Here is a 26,049-nt window from a genome sequence, read left to right as displayed (position 1 = left end):
TATCGTATCATCAAAGTTCTCACAATAATATCGTGGCCCATCACAATATATCGAGTTTTTTTTTTTTTTTTTACAATAATCAGCACAAAATAAAAGACAAAAACATAAAGCAACATCCACAACAAATACAAAACAACAACAAAAAAAGCCCACATTTCCCCCCCGACCACACACCGACACAAATTTGTCTAACTAAATTAAACAAAAGTAATATGGTAGTGCAACATAAACACACCACTAGGCCACTTTACATTGACACATTGCAGCTAATTCATAATTCAAACTCCTTTTCTCTCTTTCTTCCTTTTTTTCCTCTTCTTCCTTCTCCCATTTTTAAATAAAACCTTTAGTCCCTATACTTAAACTAATATCATTTCCTTTCATAATTTTTTGTTATTTATTACAAATTCAAATCAAAATTTTAAAGGCATTTAATTTTTTTTTTCCTTCCCCATTTTTAAATAAATTTCTAGTCCTATTTTTAGCCACTAAATTAAGAGTTATGGTGCAGCTAATAGCTAAAAAAAAAAAGACAGAGGGAACTACATAGACCATGATCCTTTGCTCCATTTCAGTGCAGACTACAAGAAGAAATAACAGTTCGGAGCACTTTTAAGTCTTAGCTCTTTGAGTTAAGTCTTGTTAAGGCATTTTAAGAGGAAAAAGAAGCATGTTCACAGTTTTCCTCCACAAAATATCGCAATAAATATCGTGCAGTGAGATGTATATCGTGAAAATATTGTACTGAGAGATTTGTATATTGTTGCATTCCTAATCGTGAGCCTCCCCACCATATCGTGAGCTTTCCCATGATATCACAATAAATATCGTACTGTGAGGTTCATACCGTGATGATATCGTATCGTGAGGCTTGGATATCGTTACACCCCTATTTCTAAACACTTTTAAGTCTTAGTCTTTCGGATCAAGTCTTGTCAAGGCATTTTAAGAGGAAAAAGTAGCATATAAGCCTCCACAAAATATCGCAATAAATATCGTACTGTGAGCCTTCCCATCATATCGTGAGCTTTCCCACAATATTGCAATAAATATCATACTGTGAGGTTCATACCGTGACGATATCGTATGGTGAGCATTAGCCCGCATAACAGTTTTTAAGTTAGTCACTCTCACCATTTTCTAAGGTCTACATTGTGTCACCATGGTAACTGCTGAACATTCCGCCATAGAAAGTCATGCAGAACAGCCCCAGAGTGATGTATCAATATGTGAAAAAGCATTAAACTGTCCAAAAAACTCCTGGTAACTCACTACAAGCTTTCTTCTTTCTGCTGACGTAAATAGAAATCCTTTTAATCCTAATAAAAATATAACAAAAACAAACAAACAGAATTGGACTGGGCTGAGTGTGAGTGCACGCTTAGACACCGTCAGTCGATTTATTGATTCAACAACTACTTCAGCTCTACAAAACATGTCCAACTTTTATCCTAATTTCTTCTGAAAAACAAACAAACAAAAAAAAGACTCTTTGACCCTCTCTTTTGCATCCTCTCTTCCTCTTCCTCCTTCATGGTGCAGCACTTCTCTACCAAAACCATCACAATCCCTCCAAACCATTTCAATCTGGCCTCTCTGACTGTACATCCGTGAACGCCTGGTAAAACATTAGCGACTCCATCTGTTAGTGTGTCACAGTAATAATATAATAATATAATAAGCAAAGATGCACATTTGCAGCGAGGGAAAATAACACATTTTTACAAAGATGGAAATCTGGCCACAGACTAAAAATGGCTGCTGACGTGGTAAAGTCAATGAGAGTCCTGTTCTGATAAAACTCCTCAAGCTGCTGAACTTAAACTGGAGATCTGAAGCACTAGAAACTACAGGAAAAACACAAGCTTAAGACCAACCAGATGGACGAAACTAATGTATTTCAAACTAAAACATGGATGAAAAAGACAATAGAAATAGAAAGTGGAAAGTGGTGGAACATAACAAAGTGAAATAAGTAAAATGCTGTACTTAACTATACATTTTAGGTATCTGTACTTTACTGAAGTATATTTTAAAGTGGATACATTTTACTTTACTACAGTTGAGAGCAAGTATCTGTATTTTTTAACCGGTCTGAAAAGTAAAAGTATTTTTTCTTTATTTCACAAGACCTGCTGAAGGCTTTTTTTTACATGTTTGCAGTTTGAGCAAATAAATATATACAAATAAAAACAGCTAGGAAAAAAAAACCAATTAATTCAGTTGATTCTATTGAACAAAATTTAGAGCAAATCTGTATCAAAATCTCAACATTGGAAGTTTTATTAGATCTCAAAATCTATCCAAAATGCTTTACTTTTACTTATTTATTACTCTTCAAGTGCATTTTAAACGTACAAGAATTTATAGGTTCCAAGCTTAGTTAGACAATTTAGATACTTTTTACTTTTACTTCACTACAGTTGAGAGCATGTATCTGTATTTTTTTAACTGGTCTGAAAAGTAAAAGTATTTCTGTTTAATTTCACAAGACCTGCTGAAAAGGCTGAGTTTTTTTGTTTTTGTTTTTTTTTACATGTTTGTAGTTTGATAAATAAAATAAATAAATACAAATAAATATATACAAATAAAAACAGCTAGGAAAACAAACAATAGACTCAGTTGATTCTTCTGAACAAAATTCAACACAAATCTGTATCAAAATCACAACATTGGAAGTTTTATTAGATCTCAAAATCTGTGCAAAATACTTACTTACTCAAGGACATTTTAAACAGGTACTATAATACTTTTACTTAAGTAGATTTTTACATGTGAAACTTACTTGAATATTTCTTGCTCCGGTATCTGTACTTTTACTGAATACTGACCATTTTAGGAATCTACTCTAATCTAATATCTATGAATGTTTTCTTCAGATTTGTGTGAAAACTAAGGCAGCATAATTTTATTTAATACAAAAGTGAAAATGTCTAAAAAAATTTAGTGTGGAATTTTTTTTTTTTTAAATAGTTGGTATTTTACGTCTACTAACACATAATATATTTAGATCACCAAGCTAACCAAGTTTTACTTTCATTTTTGCCTCTTTGAGTCTACCCTCCTTTTGCTCCCAGTGCTGAGTCACCCCCCCTTCAGTGCGCTATCACAGCACAATCAGCGTGCATCTCACTAATGAAACTACTGCACATCCTCAAGTTTGTCAAGTTGTTGTTTAGAGTTTTGTATTACACTTTTGTATATTTATGGAGAATGGAAAAGCTTAAAGAAAATCTATTTTGCACAACACCCCCTCTTTAAAAACCATAGTAACTTTTTACATTTTTGTCATGATAAAAAAAAATGCAAAAAGCGAGATACCAACACCTAGTATTATTTAGTTTAGTTAGTAGTAAAGTATCTAACTACAAAATAGATAACTATAACTGCTCATACTTCTACAACGACTACTAGAACTGCAGCAATTATTACAAAAGTGTCTGTAAAGTAAAATGAAAGTAAGACGTACGAGTCTGGTGTCTTCTTGAGCGGAGGGGGTCTAAACTTGGTCTTCTTGGAGGGTCCTGGTTCTGTGGGAGGAGGGGGAGGGTCCAGACCTGAGGAGGAGGCAGGAGGGGAACAGTGTCCGGCCTGGAGATGAGACAAACAAAATCACATCAATTATTAGTTCCTTTTCTAGGCCAAGCTGCTTTAAACTGCTCTTATTAACTCATTTTGTGATCCGTGTTATTATGTTTCCTCATCAAACAGACCTGGAGTTGTGTTTTGTTTCATTCACACATGTTTAATTCACAAACCCTGCGTATTTAGTCTGAGTTCTTCTCTTAAACTGAAAACACTATTGTGATGTAAATTCATATTGTGGAAAGATTTCTCTCAATCTGTCTTTGTATAAATTAATGTGATTTCTACCTGACACCCAGACCAGTCATTAAAATAAGTACAGGCTCAGCAGACACATCTGATTCCACCCACAGGAAACGGTGTATTGTCTTAGCTGTCCTCAAATGTATGTTAATTTGGCACCAGCCTCTGAAACAAAAGTCACTCTGCTTTGATATGTATGTAACTTGTATTTCTGTATAAATACTCAGAGCTCAGATGCTCTGGGGCAGATACTTCAGCAGAGACTCAAGGAAAAAACCTTGGTCTATATTTGAAAAATCTCATCGGGCTTCGCAAATGGATTAATTATTTATCATCAAGAGAGAAACATCACACTATGTTTCACCTTATGATGTCATGCGGTAATACAGGAAGTGCTCCACTGTGTTTCATACAACTTCATTAGAATCATTTGGGTGCAGGGTATCCCCAGGTTTGACTATCCCAAATTTAAGACTTTTTAAAGACCTTTTTAAGGCCACTTAAATGAAAATGAAGACCAACATCGCACCCATTATGCGGACAAAATAACACCATGAGCATATTGATAATGAGCAAACCAACTTCGGTCCTACACTAGAATCTAAGGCTACGTTCAGACTGCAGGGCTTAATGCTCAATTCAGATTTTTTTTGTGAAATCCGATATTTTAGTGAGGTCATTCATATTTCCAGTTAAATGTGATCTCCAGTGCGAACATTAAACTGCCCAAAAGTGTCCCGACGACGACGTCAACCGCAGCGAGCATGCTTCTTCTGTGTTTACAGAAGTTGTCCAAACATGAACTTGAGCATTGAGCACCTGGAGATTTTAAAGTTCCTCTCGTACCAGAGACAGAACATGAACAATTTACTTGTTGTAAGGAGGAGATTGAGAAGGAGAAGGACGAGAATTTTGGCCATGGCATTTTGTGGGGCAGTCCGTTGAAAATAACGTGTGGATGCTGAGACGTAGCCAGGAGTGGTGGGATAGTGATGTGCTTCGCTTCAGTGACACGGAGTTCATTAACAATTTTCATATGACGAGAAGAACGTTTGTGTACATTTGTCTCTTGTTGATAACATGTAGGTCGGATGAATGCGCCTTGGCAGTTCAGACTGAAGTCGCATGTCAAAAGATCGGATATGTATCGGTTTTAGGACCACATATTCAAGTGGCCTGGACCGCATTTGAAAAAATCGGATCTGTGTCGTTCAGACTGTCATTAAAAGATCAGATACAGGTCACATAGGGGCCAAAAAATCAGATTTGGGTCACTTCAGGCTGCAGTCTGAACGTAGCCTAAGAGCCACTGTGGATTAAATTTATACTTCCCCATGATCCATCCAACGTCTTCCTCCACTCTACTGATTGTTTACTCATTACCGCTGGCACCAGAAACCAAAGCATTGTTTGTGCAAACTCCAAATTTGATGTTCATTCGGGTTACATGATTTCACGTTATAGACAACAGAATTTAAGAATTTTTAAGGCCTTAATTTAGGAACATGAAATTTAAGACCGTTTTAAGACTTTTAAGACCCTGCGGCGACCCTGGGATGATTTCAGTCCTGGAATTGCCAACCTCTATTGAACCAAAAGTAAAAAGCATCTGTACAAGGTGAAACAGCATTTTGAACTTCGGACATGTAGACAGACTTAATATTACAGGATTATTCAAATGTGTAAATGAAACAAAACAACTCCAGTCTGTTTCTCAAGAGACAACAACGTTCTAGCATGATTTAAAGCTCTCAAGAGTCAGTTTTGCGTAATATAGACCATGGGCTATGTAACATTTGAACACATTGTTCTTGACATTGTTGCCGTGAGTTCTGACCTCTCTGTTTCCGATGGCATGTTCCTCACGCTCTCTCTTCTTGTCACTACTGTCTTTCATTGCTCGTTCTCTCTCCATCTCATTTGGCTTTTCCCAGCTCTGTCCATCGTACGTGTTTTCCTCTTTTATGTGTTGAATCATCTCTCCATCACTGTTTCCTGCAACAAAGAAAACATAAGACAAAACATTAATTATAATTACAGGTGTTTTCATTGCTCATACAAAGAAATACACAGAATAACATGCATTCTTAGGCTACTGTGCCCGTGCTCGCCCCTCCAGAGATCTGACCTGCTTGTCTCCATGGATTTAATGTCATACTGAGGAAAATTCTAGGCAAAGAAATTACATCTCCAGGAATCAAGCGGGTCACTGAACCCCACCGGAAAAGATTCAAAATGTAAGTTGAAGGTAAGTGAGAATTTTAAAGTAGAATTTCCCTCTAAATTGCCAGAATTTTGATTTTTTTTTTTTAACCTGGTGTAATTACTGAACCTAAGCACATAAAAAAAAAAAAAAGATACAAAAGTCAATACCTTCTCTAGCTGCCAAATGGTAAATGGTCATGGTCACATTTTTATACAGCGTTTTTCCACCTTCAAGGCACACAAAGCGCATTTGAACTAAGAAATACTTTTCTTTTGTAATTTTTGTGTTTTTTCTAACACAAAAGCATGATGTTTATCCATTGAAAGAGCTTTAAATTACACAAACATGAATGCCAGTGTCTTAGATGAATAGTTGAAACTGAACAAAACAATATTCCCAGTGAATGGCTCGCTGTATAAGCAAGAATTTAGTTATTTTACTTTATTTTTTACTTTTATTTGTGCTTTTTCAAATTTTTTATAAATGTACATAAAAGAACAAACAGTCTGTGGGATTCTACAAAAAAATTGAGAAATAAAATACCATTGGAGTGAGCTTTGTAAACAGACCATTTTGACCATCGCTTCTCAAATTTACCAGCTTTCAGTCTCAAATAATAAGTAAATTTTTTCCATCCCATGAATTTCTTCCATTATTTCTGTCATCCTTCAGCCAATTCCTTGTTGTTACTTTCTTACTAGCCAAGAGTATCACTTTAAACAAATAGAAATCCTCAGTTCGAATATTACAAGCAAGGATTTTTATTTTAACATTTGGCAAACCATTTATCAAAAGCTCTTATCTAAATTCAACCAATTAAAGCCAATGAATTTCTCAGTAAAATGTACTTTGTGTTGTTATATTCACTTGCCTGACCCATATTTTCTGAATCTAAAAATGTAACTTGCTTTCGTGTTTTTGCTTATGACAATATTTTTCTTATAACAAACTGCTGTGTACGTCCAATTGAAAACAACACACTGTAATAAGGACCAGCCATTGAAATCATACACTCACTTTGCTATTGCTGACTCGTGCTGACATCAATGTATAGTCCTACAATACAAAGCTATTTTTACAACTGTCAGAGTCGTATTTCATTTGTCCCAGGGCACCTCTAAACCTGTATGCAGAGGGTTCACTTCAGGAAATGTCCATATTATCTCGAATTAAAGGGATATTTTTGACACGCACCCGGATCTTATAGAGACTAAGTTGTGCACTGCTGAAAATGAGGCTTACAATTTAGAGACAATTTTAGACAATAGTGATCATAATTCATATATTTTTGTCCAAAGCTAGTATATTTAAGATTACTTCAGTGGGCTCTGTTCACGCTTACGTCATAAAACCTGAAGACGTTTGGAAACATGTGGATGACGACTTCCTTTGGGCTCTGTTGGCGATAGTAACTCTCACAAAATCTGGGAAAACTGAGAAAATAGCCCAGTTTTCTTCATCTAGATGTCATTATATTCTTTCGTGTTTCCTTTTATATATATATATATATATATATATATATATATATATATGTGTGTGTGTGTGTGTGTGTGTGTGTGTGTATATATATATATATATATATATATATATATATATATGTATATATATATATATATATATATATATATATATATATATATATATATATATATATATATATATATATATATATATATATATATATATATATATATATATATATATATATATATATATATATATATATATTATTATTTTATTATAATTTGTCAAATTTGTTTACAACCAGCTGCCTGATTCATCAGCTGGTTTCACTTCATGGAAACCGTCTGACCTCACATCATTAGGATTTGTTCGCTTGACAGTAGGTGGGTACTTTTTTTATTTAACCAATCGCTGCTATTTGATTTGTGACATATGTAATGCGCCAAATCCCGTAGGAAGAAGGGCAATAATATCTATCAATATCAATAATAACCTTTCCCCTTGATAAAACTCGCCAAACATTCTCTTTGTTCCAGCTTTAAATCCTCGATCTCGGGAATCATTGCCAAAACAGAATGTCTGTCTTCGTCTACATCCATCTCGACCACTTTGTTTACTGTTGTGTTGTACCACAAAAGGGACCCAGACAGGCGCTTGAGTTTGACGTCATGGCCTTACATCTCTTCGCTGATTGGCCACATACATAAAATATATAATATAAAAATAACATATAATTCCATGTGTGTTTGTTGCTCTTGAGGAGCGGATGGGGATGGGATAAGGAATATTAATAAACCTAGTAAACTACATAAATAAATAAATGAATTACAAAAACATATATAAGATAAAAACAAATAATTAAAGCCAGTCAATCAACAAATAAAAACAATAATAAAAAAAAAATCTAATTTGGCAAAACAAGGACCTATCCCACTTGTCATGCGCCCAAATCTTTCCTTTTTTTTAATGCACCTCACAAAGCTGGGCACTCATGCACAACTGCAGATTAAAAAAATGTTAAAATCTAAATTATTTGCTTGGAAAAAGGTGAACAAAAAGGTGACATACTGTATTCAAACAGGCCAGAGAGTATAATAAATAACTCGGTGTAGTCCTCACCTGCAGTAGTGACACAGGTCTCTGGCGTGGCGTTGTTTCCACAGCGTGAGGTCCCATGAGCCCCGCCCTCCTCCGCCTCCGTCTTCACCTCCATCTGCTCCACCTTCACCGTCACGTTCATGTGCGGAGTCACGGTGGAGCCAGGAGCCCCGGAGCCCAGCGGAGAACAGGGCCTGACCGGGTCCAGCGCCGCCATGTTGGACGGGACGGTCGTCACGGGGACCACTCCAGTTGCCAGGGCGATTGTTTGTGCAGGGTAAATGGCAGTGAGGACCTGAGGAAGATGGAGGTGTTTAGGAAAATGTTACAAAGAGCTTGAGACTTTTTGCACATCAACATTTTCTGAGCTGCGATAATAACGAACCAATGAAGAGAGCCTTATTTGTCATGTTTTGTCTTGTATATTTTGTAGGGATGTAACAATAATCAAAATATCGTGATATCATATCGTCGACAATATATCGAATCTCAAGTGTCTCTGCTTAAATTCATTGTTTTGGTGCAGCAACATCTAAAAAACTACATAGACCATGATCCTTTGCTTCAGTCCAATCTACATGTTGAAATAACTGTTTTGAAGCACTTTTAAATCTTAATTATTTGGATTGTGATGAGAGAAAAAAAAAGCATACTCACAATGTTGTTTTTTTGCCTCCAGAAAATATTGCAATAAATATCGTCCCGTGAGATGGTTATCGTGAGAATATCATATAGAGATGGTTGGATATCGTTACATCCCTAGTATTTTGTATATTTCATGCATCATAAATGTTTTTACTTCACTGCTGCTCGTGCTGCTGCCTTACCTGTTTTAAAGAGCCCCTCAAAATCAAGATGCTTTCTCAAAATGCTCTCTTGAAAGGTCAAATTTGATGCAACCTTCTTAAGTTAGTGTTCACTCAGAATGATTTGCCTTATTTTAACCCATTGACGGCGGATGCTGAGCAGCACAGCACTGAGTCTCCTGCCGGTGTTCCGGATTGTCTGGAGATCAGCGTAACTGGTAAAGGCAGAGCCACATCTGGAAGCATGGGGGGCGTGCCCTCCTCTCGCTTCCATTCACTCTCATAGAGAGACGCAAAACTGCTGGAGCAAACCTTTTTTATCGTGGCGTATTATTTCCCCATTGAGAAATAATCCAAATACATCCCGCACATTTTCCCATCAAGACCTGGCATTTGAAGTAACAAACGTTGCTCTTTACTGCCAGCGCATGAACGCGCTCAACCACTTGATCTGGTCGCTGTTCCAGACGCTCCTATAACAAGTGCCATATCGCTATGTCGTGTAACACATAAACATGGTCAAGCACAAAAATGTTGTCCGTTTGTTGTCCATGGTCAAGCACAACATTTTCACATCGTTTCAACTCGATTATATGAGTTTGGAGATCGTTTGACACACAAACAGAAATCGCGATCAAAATTGTATTAATTGCACAGTCTTACAACACACTTGACATTTTCACTGTTTTGATGATTAAAATGTTTGTGTTTCATATTAACTCTGCACAAGAAGTGGTTTAATAAAGACTTTTAGTATCACTAAATTATTTTTCATTGAACCGTATCGAATCAATATGAAATATATTGTACTGAATTTAAAGTGCAGAGGATCGAGGTATGTATCGTATCGGCAACTTCTTAAGGATACCCTGCCCTATTTTAATGTATGCCCTTTTTTATTATTTTTATTTCATAATTCTGACACTATGAAGTGATAAATATATACATTTATTTACCAATTTATGACGTATTATGTAGATCTGTACAGTTTTCATCAACTATCTGAGAAAACACCACTCTTAAGTCTGTTTTTGAGGCGGTAATAGCATTATAACATGACTCAAAGCTCAAAAGAGTCAGTTTTATGTAATGTAATAATATAGGACCTTAACTTAATTATATATTTTAGATTGATGATTTTAAAGAGCTTTTCACAGTACCTCAAAACACTTTACAATAGTTTCCTCAAAACAACGACAAGGAAAATACAATATTGTTTTTAGTTTATCAGCTCATGACAATTTTTAAGCTAAAAAAAGTCCAACAATGTAAACCATGGGATATTTTGGACAGTAGAGGCTAATATATGATACAAAACAATATACTGAAGCATAATAAATGTCTTACCGGGCGGCCCGTGTTAGCTGCGGCCTGTCCGGTGGGGCCTGTCTGTGTCTGGCAGCTGAGAGGGGGGGCGGGGGTCAGCAGAGAACTGGACTGGACCAGGGTCTGACCGGGGGCAGGGGTGATGGCAGTGAAGCCCAGAGTGGCCAGAGGCGGCGGGAGGAAAGTCTGCCCCGGGGAGGAGAGGGTCTGGTGGGTCACTGCTGTGGGTCCCCCTGCGCTGGGCTGGACAAAGGGGATCCTGAAACACAAACGGGAATGAAGGGTTCAACAATTAGGTCCAAAACTAAACAAAAACAAAAAAAAAACTGAAAACGAATTGAATTTTTTCTTTTGCTATTGATCCTACCTGGACAACTGAGGGATTACATAGACAGAACCTTTTTTTTTTTTTTAGCTTTTAAAAGACACAACAGTACAACAAATGATCGTGTAGGATAATTTAGACAGATAAGATATAGATAAACAACTTTATTATGACCTACAATACACCCCTGTTCTAGAGTTTATAAATGTGATGCCTGTTATGTAACTAAACCAACAAACTGGAACACCCACTGTAAAATATAATTGGCCATAACTTCTCGTGTCAAAACAGCAAAAAAAAAAAAAAAATGCAGATTTCCTAAAACTATGAAAGCTGCGAGATGAATTGCAACTGAATCAAAATCCCAATTTGAAAGGATTCAATTAGAAAGTCACAAAGGCTGCAATTTTTAAAGTATAATTTCCTCCACAAACAACGAAATACCCTGTTTTTCTGCAAACCCTGTAGAAACTTTGTGTTTTCTTCTAATAAGACCTGTTTCGGTGTCAGCATTGGCTTTGTACAAATTTGTCTTATTAGAAGAAAACACAGTTACCTTATTCTGGAGGTTGCCGTGGGCACCACAATCATTGTTCTGGTTATATTATTTTATATGGGGCTGATCTTGACAGTAAATAAGTTATTTACGGATTATAAGGCTGTTTTGAAACTGCTTTTCCTCACAGAGAATAAGTGCAATATGACTTGTTAGTAGCCAGTGTAGTGCCACCTAGTGCCTCCGCTCAATTTAATTTCTCTCCATCGACTAGGTCAGGAATCAGAATACACTAGACGGTTTGCAAGGACCCCGGAAGTGCAAGTTCGGGCACCAGTCAATCAACGAAGAGACATATATTCTGTGTTGGCAACGAATTCCAAGATCGAGGATTTAAAGCCAAAAGAAAGAGAATGTTTGGTGAATTTTATCAAGGGGAAAGACATTATTGCCCTTCTTCTTATGGGATTTGGGAAAAGCTTAATATACAAGTTAGCCCCATTACGTCACGACCAAATGCAGCGACTATTGCCTACTGCCGAGTGAACAAATCCTAATGCTGCGAGGTCAGACGGTTTCCACGAAGTGAAATCGGCTGATGAATCTGGCTAACTTGTTGGAGCACATGAAAATTTAACATTTTACACAAATAAATCAGTGTTTTGTTGTTTTTAAGATGCAAAACATTTCCCAAATTCTCCACTGACAGGAATGGGATCTCTAACTGGAAGTGCCACCACAAAAAAAATGCGGTTTAGGAACATTTAGAGACAAAAGACAGAATGAATTTTGTAAACATTGGCTAACCCTGTAGTTTATATCTGTACAAACATGCTCTGAAATGTGATTCTTGTATTAGTTTGTCAGTTTATATTTCAGAATTTTTGTTAATTCTTCTGGTTGCGTTTAAAATGTGAACTGCTAAAAAGAATCCTATCATGATATATTTTTCCCAAATGGTTCAACCCTAATGTAGATATTAACTTATTTAAAACTGGATGTCGTCACTGACACAAAGCTTTTAGAGGTTCCCTAAAAAAGATGTTATGCCCTCAATTTTGCACACCCACTGTAATAATTTCACATGGAAAAACAGTAACAAAAATCTACTTTTCTATTAGTTTACAAGTATTCAGCAGTATTTCTCCATTCTTTAGAGCCCACGCTGCTCTATTCATCCACATTTGGACCGGGCACAATGATCACACTTGTAACAGGGTTGGATTCAGAAAATTACTTCAAGCTAAATCCTGATTCTGGGAAATGATGAAACCAAACACTGGTAAACAGAATAGTGACAACATGTTCAAACAGAAGCTGGACCAGCCTCATGTCTGTCAATTTGTCAAGTCAAAATTGTGAAAATACTGTTAAAGAGCCCATTACACTAATATTCTGATGTTATAATGTTTTTTCCTCATCACAAACATACGTGGAGTAATACAGTAAGTGCTCCACTGTGTTTTTAAACTCCATACACCTTCACTTTAATAATTTGGATGATTTCAAACTTTAAAATTCCCAATTTCTACTGAATTTTTTTTTAAATTACCACCACATGACATGACAAGGTGAAAATGTAGACAGACTAATAATACAGGATTACTCAAACATGTGTGAATGAAACAAAACACAACTCCAGGTCTGTTTTTGATGAGGAACAACATTCTAACAAAATCTAGTCAAGTTAAGATGACTTGAATTAAGAAAGTTTTATCACAATTTGAGTGAATTTTACTTTACAAATAAAATTATCTGCCAGTGGAACAAGACTTTTTGTACTTAAAATATGAAAATACACTTGCTGCACTTAAAGGTTGTATAGAAGATTTTTCAAGGGATGAGAAATATAGCAACAGTCCTTTTTCAAATGTTGTCCCGCCTCCTTACTCTAGAAATCATGCTTGTTAACAGCCAGTGCATGTTCAGTGTTACTGTTGAAATGACCTGTCTAGAAATAATTTAGCGACCGACACGTCAGTTTTTAGACCCTTTGTCTACTTCATTTGTGCATCTGTTGGAAGGAATCTCCAAGAATCACCTCAGTTTGGCTTTGCTCCTTTTCCCTTTCTCTTCTCCTTTCAGCGACCTCAAAAACGGACTTTCTTTTGCATCGTGGATTCTCGTCCGCTATCTCAACAAACTTTGTGTGAACTGCGAGGAAGCTACAGTTTAAAAAAGTCTCTAAGAACCACTGCATAAACCTCATAATCCCTGCACGCAGGCGAGTCAGTTACACTAGAAACGTAGGGAGTTTGATGTTTGATTGACAACCTAACAGCCAATAGAAAATGAGGTAGCCTTGTTATCTAATGGCTGATGTTTATCTGGTCTCACTACATCCACAGTTGATAGATTTTCATTCTTTTTTTTTTTTTGGTCATCATAATTACATTGCTGCTGCATCTCTGTAATCATATTTTAAACTTTCATTGACAATTTGAAACAAAAAAAAATCCTCCATACAACCTTTAAATTAAGAAAAACAACAACTTTTGCACTTAAAACTAGAAAAGCACTCAGAGAGCGCAGACCTCCGCCAAGGACTACCCCCATTTTTTATAGAAATCGCGATAAAATCAGTCTTCTGGATCAGATCCGGATCAGCCTTTGGAATATGAAAGAGGATCCCATTGTCCATCCCTGAGTCAAATTTCATGGGGTTTGGTCAATAATTAACCGAGATATTGAGAAACAAAATTTTTGGCCCCATTTACCACAATGTTAACTAAAATTTCAAAGTGATCCAGAATCCAGGATTTCTTCCGGATCACCCCCAAAATGAAATCAGTTCTTCCTTTTCACATTTCCAACAAATCCTGAAAATTTCATCAAAATCGGTCCATAACTTTTTGAGTTATGTTGCTAACAGACAAACAAACAAACAAACAAACAAACAGACAAACGCCGGCAAAAACATAACCTCCTTGGCGGAGGTAATAAGAAACAAAATCGAATGTTGCTTGAATTAAGAAAAACAAACTTATTCCATTGGTAGATAATTTCACTTGTCAAGAGATTCAAATAAATTAAAATACAGGATAGTATTAATACAGGAAGACTGTGTTTTTAAACTCCATATACCTTCACTAGAATCCTGTATTAAGAACATTTTACTTTATTTGAATCGATTCAACTTGACAAGTGAAATTATCTACCAATGGAATAAGCGTCTTTTCTTAATTCAAGCAACATTAAATTCTGTTTCTTATTTTAAGCCCAAAAAGTTCATTTTTTATTTTAAGTGTAGCAGGATGTATTTTCATATTTTAAGTACAAAAAGTCTTGTTCCACTAGCAGATAATTTTACTTGTCAAGTGAAATTTACTCAAATCGTGATAAAACTTTCTTGTTCTTAATCTAAGTAAATTTTTTCCATTGAAGGGATTTCTGAATTATACATATTGTGCTGAGTAAGTAAAATTTGATAAATTAAATGCCGGTTACCATTGTACATGTGTCATTTTGATGCCTAACTTTGTGCAGTAATAAATTAATAATGGTTTATGTTTTATAGGCATCGAACTGTACCTCATCTGAGCCTCTTATATTTCCTCCATTTCTTGTGACCACTAAAATTAGCAGCTCTAAGGCATTTTTGTTTTGTAAAAGTAGCTCACCGGAGGATAAACAGTCAGAGATCCCCGTTATACAACCTTTAAGTTAAATATATTATTTTAATGTGTACTATGTTTCTTTTCTGGTTGGTGGTCTGCCTTCTGCTTGTCTCAGTGGTGATGTTATTGCTTAAATATTTTATAACCAAATCCTCAAATTGGCGACTTTTTGCTTTATCAAAAAACATTTAGTAGAGTTATTGTACTTTTTTTTCTTTGCTAAATAATCCCATATATCTTACTTCACATACTGCATGTCTTCTGCATGTATTAGTAGTGAACATATAGAAAAAAAAACTATGAATGAGTCCAAATGGCCAAACTTTTGACTGGTAGTGAGGTTTAATGCCATACTGTGGAACATTCAAGGTAAAGCAAATTTCATGGCAATAAACAGGTTGGGACTATGTAAATTGTCCATTGAGACATGTTGTAAATTAATAAAGGCATTTTATTTTAACCAGTGAGTGAGTGAGTGCCTTGTTTTTTTTTTTGCATCTTTAAACAAACAGGTGACGTCTAAAATAGCAAAAAGTGTTATGACCTAAAATGACCATCTGTCTGCATTTGCCATATAGTCTTGCTTTCTTGCTTTATATGTGGTACTTGAGTTAAATAAAAAGCACCACACACAAACCCTGGAACATACAGTTCAGTACAGCTCATTGAAGCTACTGACGCTATTGAAGAAATATCGACGTGTGTAAATAAGTTTCGATCGAGCGTCTGATGGCAGTGACCTGGTGGGAGGCGGGGTCAGGAGCACGGTCTGCGGAGGAGTGGAGCCCGGGGCCATCACTGTTGCCACGGAAACAGGGAAGGGGCTCCCAGAATGCACCGCAGCGGCCGCTCCCCCGTTGGGGTGGGACTGGACCACAGGCATGGGGGCGATCTGGATGATCTGAGGATGGAAATAAACAAAGTGAAGTGGGCAGAAAAAGATGTTTATAAATGTGCTTAGTGATATTTTTACAGCAACATGTCAAGGCCCCATGTGAAGGAGGAGGTTCAGTCTTTAAACTCAAACTTGGCTTCTATTTCTCTTTACTGCCTCCATTTAGCCTTTAGCCCCTGAATCCTCTTCACGAACACCAACTAACTTCAACTCCTGTTTCACCACATCCAAAACATCTCCTCTGTGCTCCTCCTGCTATTTCCTGTCAGCTCTAACCCACGGACCGTATAAAGAAGTGGATAAAGAAGTGAACTAAAGAAGTGAGACGTCAATTGAAGAGTTCGGCTCCAGTCAAATGAAGCTTACCGAGGCCTGCAGTTTTTAAACACCGTATTTTTTGGACTATAAGGTGCAATATCAATAATGTTGAATTCTCTTGTCTATTTTCACACATAAGGTGCACTGGACTATAAGGCGCATTAATTGAAACAGACGATACTTGAGACTGATCCCTTAGCCCCAGTGTCCACGATCCATTGGCAGATTGTGGCGTAACTCGCCGGACGTTGCCTCCCTGTCTTGGTGAATGTCATGAATGTGAATGCGGGTGGAATTTAATTAATTTATTTTTTTATTTCCTACGCGAAGGACTCAAATATACATTGAGTAATAATGTGTTTGATGCAGCTTTGTGCAAATTAGTTTACATTTTACATAAACAAAACCTAAAACCACATGGCTCATTTCCATAAACTATAAGTGCTGAAAAAACATCTCGCTCCTTGTCTTCTGATGCGGTCAACTTCTGTCAGACTAAAGGACATGACTCAGTGGAATATGTATGTTCTTTCTGTGACAAAGGTTGTGCTGCTGATGGTGAGTCTGTTCTGTGCGTATATAGTGTTGAAAATGGTTCATGTGAAACTTTTCAGAGATTATAAATCTACAAGTCATACACATAGACCATATAGCGATGCGGCTTCGCTTACCAAAGTCATACTAAAACATTTTGACAGAATTTTGAGTGCCATGTACCACATAAAACCTGTTCGAGGTCAGTAAGCACAACCAGAATTAATACATAAGGAGCAAAAATTAAAGGATTTTAATTGTGCCTTATAGTCCGAAAAATACGGTACCATCATTTCCTCCACAAACAACAAAATTCCCTCTTTTTCTGCATATAAACTGCCAGCCCTGTAGAAACTTTGTCTTTTCTCCTAATAAAACAAATCTGCAAAAAGAACTATCTTATGTAACTGACATGTTTCGGCAGCAGAACTTCAGACTTCGTCATTCGACATTTTTAATCTGAGCCATCACTGTCACAACGAGCAAAGTGAAGTAGGTATTTTTTGCCATTTGGGGTCATGAATGGCAGATCTGTATCCATAGCAACTCAAAAATATTGTATTAATTTCAGCTCAAATAACAAATTTTAACAAAGCTTTAATCAGCGTCATGGTTTAAAAGGTTTCAGAAACATATTTTGAGTCCCACAGTATGGCATTAAAGTTATGCAGCTCCATACAGACAAAAATGAGACAGTATCGGACCAAGTTACAGGTTAGATCTGTGGAGAGGCGAGCCCACACACAGTACAGATGCTTATTAAAGTATTTCTAAGCCGTAAAAACACCTGTAATTGAATCGGTGCAGGAGATCAATGACTTTAACATTCTGGGCAAAGCTATAACATCTTCGTGAGAGAAATACTGTCAGTGACGGACGTTGCACCGGAAAAGTGACACATTGAGCCTTTAAATAAAATTGTAGGTCATGAGTAAGACTGTAGCTGAATACTGGAGATAGGAAAGTCTGTGGGGAAAAATGAATGGGAGATCTACTTTCGTCATCTGGGCATGGGCGGTCACCGTGCAGCTGCTTATGTACTTGAGTATGATAATGCGCTAATTTGCTGATGAGAAGAGGAAACTTGAGTTATCAGTCCCGTACCTTATTTCCTGTCTGGGGGCCATTCTGCACAGGAAGGGGCGGGGCCACGAGGGAGATGGATGGAGGATGAGGAGGAGTATTTCCTGTTCGCACTGTTGCCATGGGAACCACCATCTTCGTCTGCAGAACCGGCGATTGGGTTTGGACTAACGAGGGAAGTGAGGTAGAGACAGAAAGAGAGAGAGATAGGGAGAGAGAATTTAAAAAAAGAAAAGAGGTCTCGCCGTGTGAAGAAGTGAATGAGAGGATACTTGAGGACACGGGCATGGGGAGGCTGTTTCCTCATTTAAAGGGACAGTGTTTCGTAAAAATCAAGGTTATGTGAGGTACGGGGAAAGTGTTTCAAAATGTCTACGGTAGGTGGCAGTCGAAGTTTGGGAAAAGCACGGAAATGCGGTGGCCTAAAATGAACCGGGGACAAGTGAGGTGAATGGGAAAGTTGACACACACCCACCTCAACTCTATTTTTTCATACGTAATTCGGAGCTAATACAAGACGCAGTGTTTGTTTGTTAGCGACTATCTCCAAATGCTTGCGACAGATTTTGGTGTCAAGTATGGGCTCCAGTGGTCAATTGGAATAAGGATCTGAAAAGCTGTTATATGAGGCGTGCACTTGTAGTCTGTGATTTGAATAATACGCCAAAATCAATACCAGAGTTTTAAATGGCAGTCCCAAGGTGCTATGAATGAAACTGACAATGATTTTCAATAATGGAGACTTCATTTTAAAAGATTTTTTAAAGGGATTATAAACCCAGTTGAGGTTTTATAGCAATATATATGACCTTGAATGGCATTTTAAAGGTCCTACGTTACTCAAAATTGACTCTTTTGAGCTTTTAGTCAGGTTATAATCTTGTTACCTCCACAAAACATACATGGAGTTGTGTTTTGTTTAAATCACACAGTTTGAGGGACTCAAAATGCTCTGTTCCTCCTTGTGATGTGATTGTGTAGTGGTAGTTTTGAAGTTAACAGCAACATTTTATCATTTGTTCAGTAGAGATTGGCAATTCCAGGGGCTGAAATCATCCAAATGATTCTAATAAAGGAGTATGGAGTTTAAAAACACAATGGAGCACTTCCTGTTAAGACTGTGCAATTAATTGAATTTTGATCACGATTTCGATTTGTGTGTCAGATGATCTCCAAACTCATATAATCAAGTTGAAACAATTTAAGCTTAACAAAGTTTATTTTGGGATATTTTTTTTAAATATAAATAAGTATCTTTATTTTATTTTTTAAATATTGTAGAACAGCTGGATATATAGTTTATTTTGGATACATTTATGTTTTTCTATGAGTTACTTCATGTTCAAATTATATTTTATTCATTTTATGTTTTATACATCGCAAAACTGTTGGCACCGCCTAGTGTCTCTGCTCAGTTTCATTTCTAGCGACTAGGTCCGAAACTGGGATACACTAGACGGTTTGCAAAAATCACGGAAGTGAGAGTTCGGGCACCAGCCAATCAGCGAAGAGCCATACATTCTGTGTTGGCAACGATTCTCGAGATCGAGGACTTAAAGCCGGAACAAAGACAATGTTTGGTGAATTTTATCAAGGGGAAAACATTATTGCCCTTCTTCCTACAGGATTTGGGAAAAGCTTAATATACACCGTTAATGGTGCATTACATACGTCACGACCAAATAGCAGTGATTGGTTAAATAAAAAAGTACCTGCCTACCGTCGAGCGAATTAATCATAATGCTGCGAGGTTGGACAGTTTCTACGAAGTGAAACCAGCTGATGAATCAGGCTAGAATAAATGCATTGTGTAAAAAAAAATAATCGTTTGAATAATCATGATTTCTATATTGACCAAAATAATCGTGATAATGATTTTTTCATAATGGAGCAGCCCTACTTCCAGTATTATCACATCACAAAGTGGAGCAGAGACTTTTCAATTTGAGAAGAACTCAGCCTAAATCTGCAGGGTTTGTGTTAAACATGTGTGAATGGAACAAAACACAACTCTAGGTCTGTTATTTTTGTATGAAACAACATGATAACATAGATCAGAAAATAGCGTGATATCGCAGGAAGTGAACACCATCTATACATAAACTGTCCCTTTAATCCTTAACAAAAAGACAGGAAATAGCAGCGTGCAGTGTCTCTTGTGAATAGAGAGTGATTAAGAGTTGGTGGGCGACCCGTCAATCAGTCATCCCACTTTACGTAAGTCAATTAGGCCTATTTTCAGCACATCCTGGACTGCACAAAAATAAAGTATTGAAATATGAATGAAAAGGTAGGACAATGAGCGATTATAGCTGGGTCCATACAACAAAACAGCAACATTTCACGCTTCTAGGTTGACCCTGTTAGTGGCAATTGTTCACAAGCAAAAATTAGACCGTGATTGGCCCATTGCTGACTGAAGATGCTGTTACTGTATGTAGTGTTTTATTGACAATGACATCAGCCTATTGACCTTTGGAAATGTTTTGAGTAATTTGAGAAAGTGGTCGGAAGTTGACTATTTTAGTTATAATTCAGTTCATGACTTGATAATTCAGTTCATGACTTATTGCAAACCATGACTAAGGTGACATTTGTGGCAGACGTTATAGGAGAAATAATGAAAGGAGCCATTTTACGCTATTTTCTGATCTCTGTTATAATGCTGTCCTCAAAAATAAACCCAGAGTTGTGTTTCGTCTCATTCATTCAAGTTTAACACGCAAACCCTGCATATTTAGGCCGAGCTCTTCTCTCAAAAGGAAAATGCAGTCCCACCTCGTGATGTCACGTGGTCATACAGGAAGTGCTCCATTGTGTTCATACATCTTCACTAGAATCATTTGGATAATTTCAGCCCAGCAATTGGCAATCTCTGCTGAACGAAAGGTAAAAGGCAGCTGTTGACTTGAATACTACCACTGAATGACATCACAAGGTGGCACAAGATGGATTTTGAGCTTTGGAGATGTAAACAAACTAATTATAAAGTGTTGCGAATGAACAAAAACACAACTCCAGGTCTGTTTTTGATGAGGTAACTGTATTATAACATGACTTAAAGGTGCATTGTGTAACTTTTTGGCTGGAGGTCCATCACCTGCTTGTTTCTATGGAGATGACACTGCTCTGCCTGGAATGTTCCACAGTATAACATTAAACAGTTCTACGCTCTTTACATTTATTCAATTAAAGCTAGTTTTATAACGCAAAAATACCTAAAAACAGGCATTCTGACTGTGAGCGGGGTCATCTCTCCACAGATATGACCTGTAACTTGGTCTGCTTTAGTCTCCAGGATGATAAAAATGATAATAATACTGTGAAACATTCCAGACAAAGCAATAACATCCCCATGGTGGAAAGCATTAGACGGATCCTCCACCAGAAAAGTTACACAATGCACCTTTAAAGCTCAATTTTGTGTAATATGGGACCTTTATGTAAAACTATGAAAAATATTTACCACAGCTGCTATCCCATCAAACCAAGAGATGATTATAAAAACATGAAAACCTGCCATTTGCGCTTTAATCATTAGGGAAAGAACATAGACTATAATATACTTTTGAAAATTACTCTTAATGACCTCTTCACGTGCGAAGATAAGGTTGATTGTTCTGACTTTATACAGAGAAAATCAATTTCTGGGAACTGGTGTTGTATTGTGACTTTGACATGACATTTATGCTAAACAGCCAACATGGAAAGAGGAGATGTGCATAGAGCAGCATAATATATAAGAAAATGCATATTACGTTACAATAACAATAAAGGCGGTGGTTATATGAGGTCTTTCTTCAAGTCCAAATAGATCAAAAAGCACCTATTTTTTAATCCAGTTATTTTTATAATAGAATTGACTAATAAGTTGTGTTCACGTGATCATATTCATATAAAGTTTTTAAAATGTTAAAGTTTTCTAACGACAGAATTTGCTGTTTAAAGGTCCTATATTACACATACTTGACTCTTGTGAGCTTTAAGCCATGTTATAATGCTATGTTACCTTCTTAAAAACACACGTGGAGTTGTGTTTCGTTTCATTCAAACATGTCTGAGTAATCCTGCATTATTAGTCTCCAAAGCTCAAAATACTCTGTTCCTCCTTGTGGTGTCATCAAGGTCCCTGTACCGTTTGTTCTTCTGAATTTCAATTAAGAACGAAAAATAATAAAATGGGAAAACAGTTTGTTATTTCATTATTCTGTTTCAGTGCCAAACAAAAAAAAACAGATTTTGGCCTCTATTTCCAATACTTAATTTAAAGTTTATTTCAAATAACACACGTCATCAGGCCTATTTCAGTTTTGCAATTTTGATATTTTATTCTCCTCTAGCAGCAGAACTTCCAGGGCAAATAAACCAGAGAGAATAATATATCAAAACTGAAATTGGCACATAGACACAGAGGTTTTTTGATTGGTGCTATTTGAAATAAACTTTAAGTTAAATATTGAAAATAGAGATCAAAATCTCTTTTTTTGTTTGACACTAAAGGGGAATAATGAAAAAAAAAAAGTTTTCCCATTTTATTGTTTTTTTGTTCTTAATTGAAATTCAAAAAACGAATGGTACATGGACCCAGCTAGTTTTTGCCTTTTGTTCGATTGAGATTGGCAATTCCAGGTCTGAAATTATTCTGGTACGGTATGGTATGCTTTTTATTTGTACAGTGGCAGTGCACAACAACACATTAACCAAGACAGAAGTCATAGGAAAGATGCTCGTGCACACCGTTTACACCTGTCATCCCTGAGCAGGTTGGTGGAAATACTAAAATATAGATTCTATATATACAGATAAATTGACCAAAATTAAATAAAATAATTAAAACAGATATTACTTTGGGCTATAGAGTTGAAATACTATTCTAAAAACAGCATACACCAGACACGCAACCACATGCACCCCTTCCACTACCAGCATTTGCACAAACACACATTCAAACGTTCTACATTCAAGTAATCATTCATTCAGTTAGAGTTTCTGTTGGCAGATTATTACAATAACTCAAAGCAACAGAGGAAAAATAGGAAACTACATGTTTTCTGATTGAGAGAAGAACTCAGCCTAAATATGCAGGTGTTTTTGTATGTTAAATATGTGTGAATGAAACAAAATACAACTCCAGGTCTGTTTTTGATGAGAAAGAAAGAAAGAAAATTGCGTAAAATGGGCTCTTTAACTTTCAGATTGCAGACTTGTTGACCTGGTTTTCTTCTTAATATCTCTGTAATTACTGGGCCTTTTCAAATGAAAAACTAACACAAAGGTGAACCTCTTCTCTGTCAGTACAAATCAACAGAAGTGAATTAATATTTTCACAATATCTTCAGAAAGCGGTGCCATTATTCAGCCCCAAAGATGTAATTGTTGTACTTTTAAAGGACTTAAAGACATAATGTTAACCTAATATGGAACATTTATTTAGCCAATCCCAACAAATAAAGATAAGGCTTGAGAATTATGGATCTTAACTTCTCTTTCTTTTTAAATTTCTTTCAAAAACAGTAAATCTGGCATAGACTTACATCTTCTGAAATTATAACATTCATAAAAAATTCAAGAACATGAACACAACTTATTATATTAGTGGCAAAAACTACATTAGCTGGTATCTTTGGTTAGTTGGTAAACACTACAAGTCAAATCACGATTAAAAAGAGTAGTGAGGTTATAAAAATTTTAGTTTGGGCTTTAGTTGGTCTCTGTCTCACCTCTGATACCGGGGCTGAGGGAGGCCACTCTTAGTCCCGCCCCTGAGTGCACGCCATTGGCCATGCTGGCAGTGATGGGCGGTGAGAGGACCCGGGGGGAGGCGGGGCTTTCGCTGGGCAGGAAGTACTGCACCAGCGGCTTGGGCAGGACGGGCAGGGGGGTGCTGTGTGGGTGCGCAGGGGCGAGGAGCTGGGACCCTCCGAGAACTAGGCTAGTGACCAAAGCACTACCATTGATGGAGTTTACATGGATGGGGGAGGAGGAGGAGGACAGGTACCCACCCCCTGCTGTGATTGGCTGATGAGATCCGCCTCCTCCAATCAGGGGAGTGGGTTTCTTCTCCTGAGGAAGAAAAAAAAACAAAAAAAACAAATGATACAGTTATAATTTTACTGAAATGTTACTCATGGGGTTCAGTCACATGATTTACTTCCTGTTATGGTTCCATTTTGACGACTTTTTATTATACACAAAAATAAAAGTCGATGTTTTTAGTTAAGTGCAATGGTAACAATGGTTATTTATGTCACTTTTTTGGTGGAGAATGCGCCGCCTGGTAGTCTGATGTTATAGCTCTGCCTGGAATGTCCCACAGTAAGGCATTAAATTTATATATTATGCATTTATACCATAGATCATACATATGAATGGACATAACTAACGCTACGTTCAGACTGCAGCGCTTAATGCTCAATTCAGATTTTTTTGTGAAATCCAATGTTTTTGAGAGGTCGTTCACATTTCCAATTAAATGCGACTTGTATGTGATTTCCAGTGTGAACGTTAAACAGCCCGAAAGTGTCCCGCATGGAACTGGAGGACACAATGACATCATCCACAGCGAGCTTCTCTGTGTTTACAGAAGTTGTCCAAACATGGACGCGAGCATTGAGCACCTGGCGATTTTAAAGTTCCTCTCGTACCGGAACCAGAACATGAACAACTTACTTGTTTTAAAGATTAGATTGAGAAAGAGAAGGACGAGGTTTTTGGCCGTGGCGTTTTGTGGGGCAGCGGCAGCGACGTCCGTAGAAAGGAACGTGGATGCAGAGACGTAGCCAAGAGTGGTGAGTGGTGATGTGCTTCACTTCAGTCACACGGAGTTCATTAACAATTTTCGCCTACTTCAGCGCAGAATAGTGATGTTTGTGGCTTGTTGATAACGTGTAGGTCAGATGAATGCGCTTTGGCCGTTCAGACTGAAGTCGCATGTCAAAAGATCAGATATGTATCCCTTTCAGGACCACATATCCAAGTGGCCTGGGTTGCATTTGAAAAAATCGGATCTGTGTCGTTCAGACTGTCATTGAAAGATCGGATACAAGTCACATAAAGGCCAAAAAATCTGATTTGGGTCACTTCAGGCTGCAGTCTGAATGCAGCCTAACGCTCTAGCCGCCACGTTCCAAATAGGAAGTGCGCGAGGAGGTTCTTCCTGGCTGCCATTGACTTACATTGGGATCTTGTGACTCCTCTCTCTGTATCTGCTGCTGTGAGCCTTGTCATTTTGGTCTTAAAATATTCATATTAACCTGCTCTGCATGATCCTGAAGGTCTAAACATGGGTCTAAACATGGCTGCCAATTCAAGTCAATGGGCAGAGCTCAACGGCGCATGATTCCAGATTAGCCTTTAGTCCAGCGAGGTAGTGCTCTTTTCTTCCGCAAGCACATGCAGGTGATCACTTTGACCAATCAGAGCGAGAGGAGCTAGAGCGGAGCCGGAGCGAAAGATTAAACGCATTTTTTTAAGACAACTGAAAGATTTTGAGCTGGGAAAAAATTTATGATCTAAAAATAGGTAAAAATCGCCACAAAATCCGACATTTTTGAAAGTTGTAGGTGCCCTGTTAGTCGAACACAAACGTTTGTGATTACATTGCGCTCTATGAGAAAAATCCTTTCGCGGCCAGAGGGATTTTTTTCCTCTGAAGTTCCAGTGAGTGGCCACAAAAGGATTTTTCTCATAGAGCACAATGCAATCACAAACTGTTCATGTTCTTTGAGAAAAATCCTTTCGTGGCTTCCTCTGTAGTACCAGTGAGTGGCCACGAAGCCGACTGGCGGCGGCTACAAGCAACAACACCCTCCAGTTATTTTAACAGATCCATGCGCTGAACACGATGGGTGACGTCACACTCGCTTAGTCCACTTTTTATTTTATACAGTCTATGTGCTCTACATAACTTCTAGTGGGGAATGCACCACTTGGTAGTCTCTATGATGTTACCGCTTTCCCTGGAAAGTTCCGCAGTAAGGCATTATTTATGTATGATGCATTCATACTGTGTAGGAGGGACTAGCGTATACGAAAACAGAAATAGCTAATGCCT

At 37.2% G+C, this 26,049-nt stretch overlaps 1 protein-coding gene across 4 annotated transcripts in view; it reads right to left on the bottom strand.

Moving 5' to 3' along the window:
• cica (capicua transcriptional repressor a) overlaps positions 1-26,049 on the bottom strand; it is a 126,044-nt gene that overhangs the window by 5,498 nt on the left and 94,497 nt on the right. For 3 of the 4 annotated variants that reach the window (XM_020938015.2, XM_020938016.2, XM_055157640.1), the window contains exons 13-19: positions 23,717-24,059; positions 18,018-18,163; positions 15,907-16,067; positions 10,750-10,987; positions 8,618-8,891; positions 5,666-5,823; positions 3,470-3,591 (exon numbers count right to left, since the gene is read on the bottom strand). In XM_020938015.2, coding sequence (XP_020793674.2) covers positions 3,470-3,591; positions 5,666-5,823; positions 8,618-8,891; positions 10,750-10,987; positions 15,907-16,067; positions 18,018-18,163; positions 23,717-24,059 — 1,442 coding nt within the window. The remainder of the gene's footprint in view (positions 1-3,469; positions 3,592-5,665; positions 5,824-8,617; positions 8,892-10,749; positions 10,988-15,906; positions 16,068-18,017; positions 18,164-23,716; positions 24,060-26,049) is intronic. The other variant, XM_020938017.2, reaches the window with a different exon arrangement.

Source organism: Boleophthalmus pectinirostris, unplaced genomic scaffold (genome assembly GCF_026225935.1).
Source record: "Boleophthalmus pectinirostris isolate CB_2022bp ecotype Guang Dong unplaced genomic scaffold, ASM2622593v1 HiC_scaffold_21, whole genome shotgun sequence".
In the NCBI taxonomy this organism is placed as follows: domain Eukaryota; kingdom Metazoa; phylum Chordata; class Actinopteri; order Gobiiformes; family Gobiidae; genus Boleophthalmus; species Boleophthalmus pectinirostris.
This window is presented reverse-complemented; position numbering and strand designations above follow the sequence as displayed.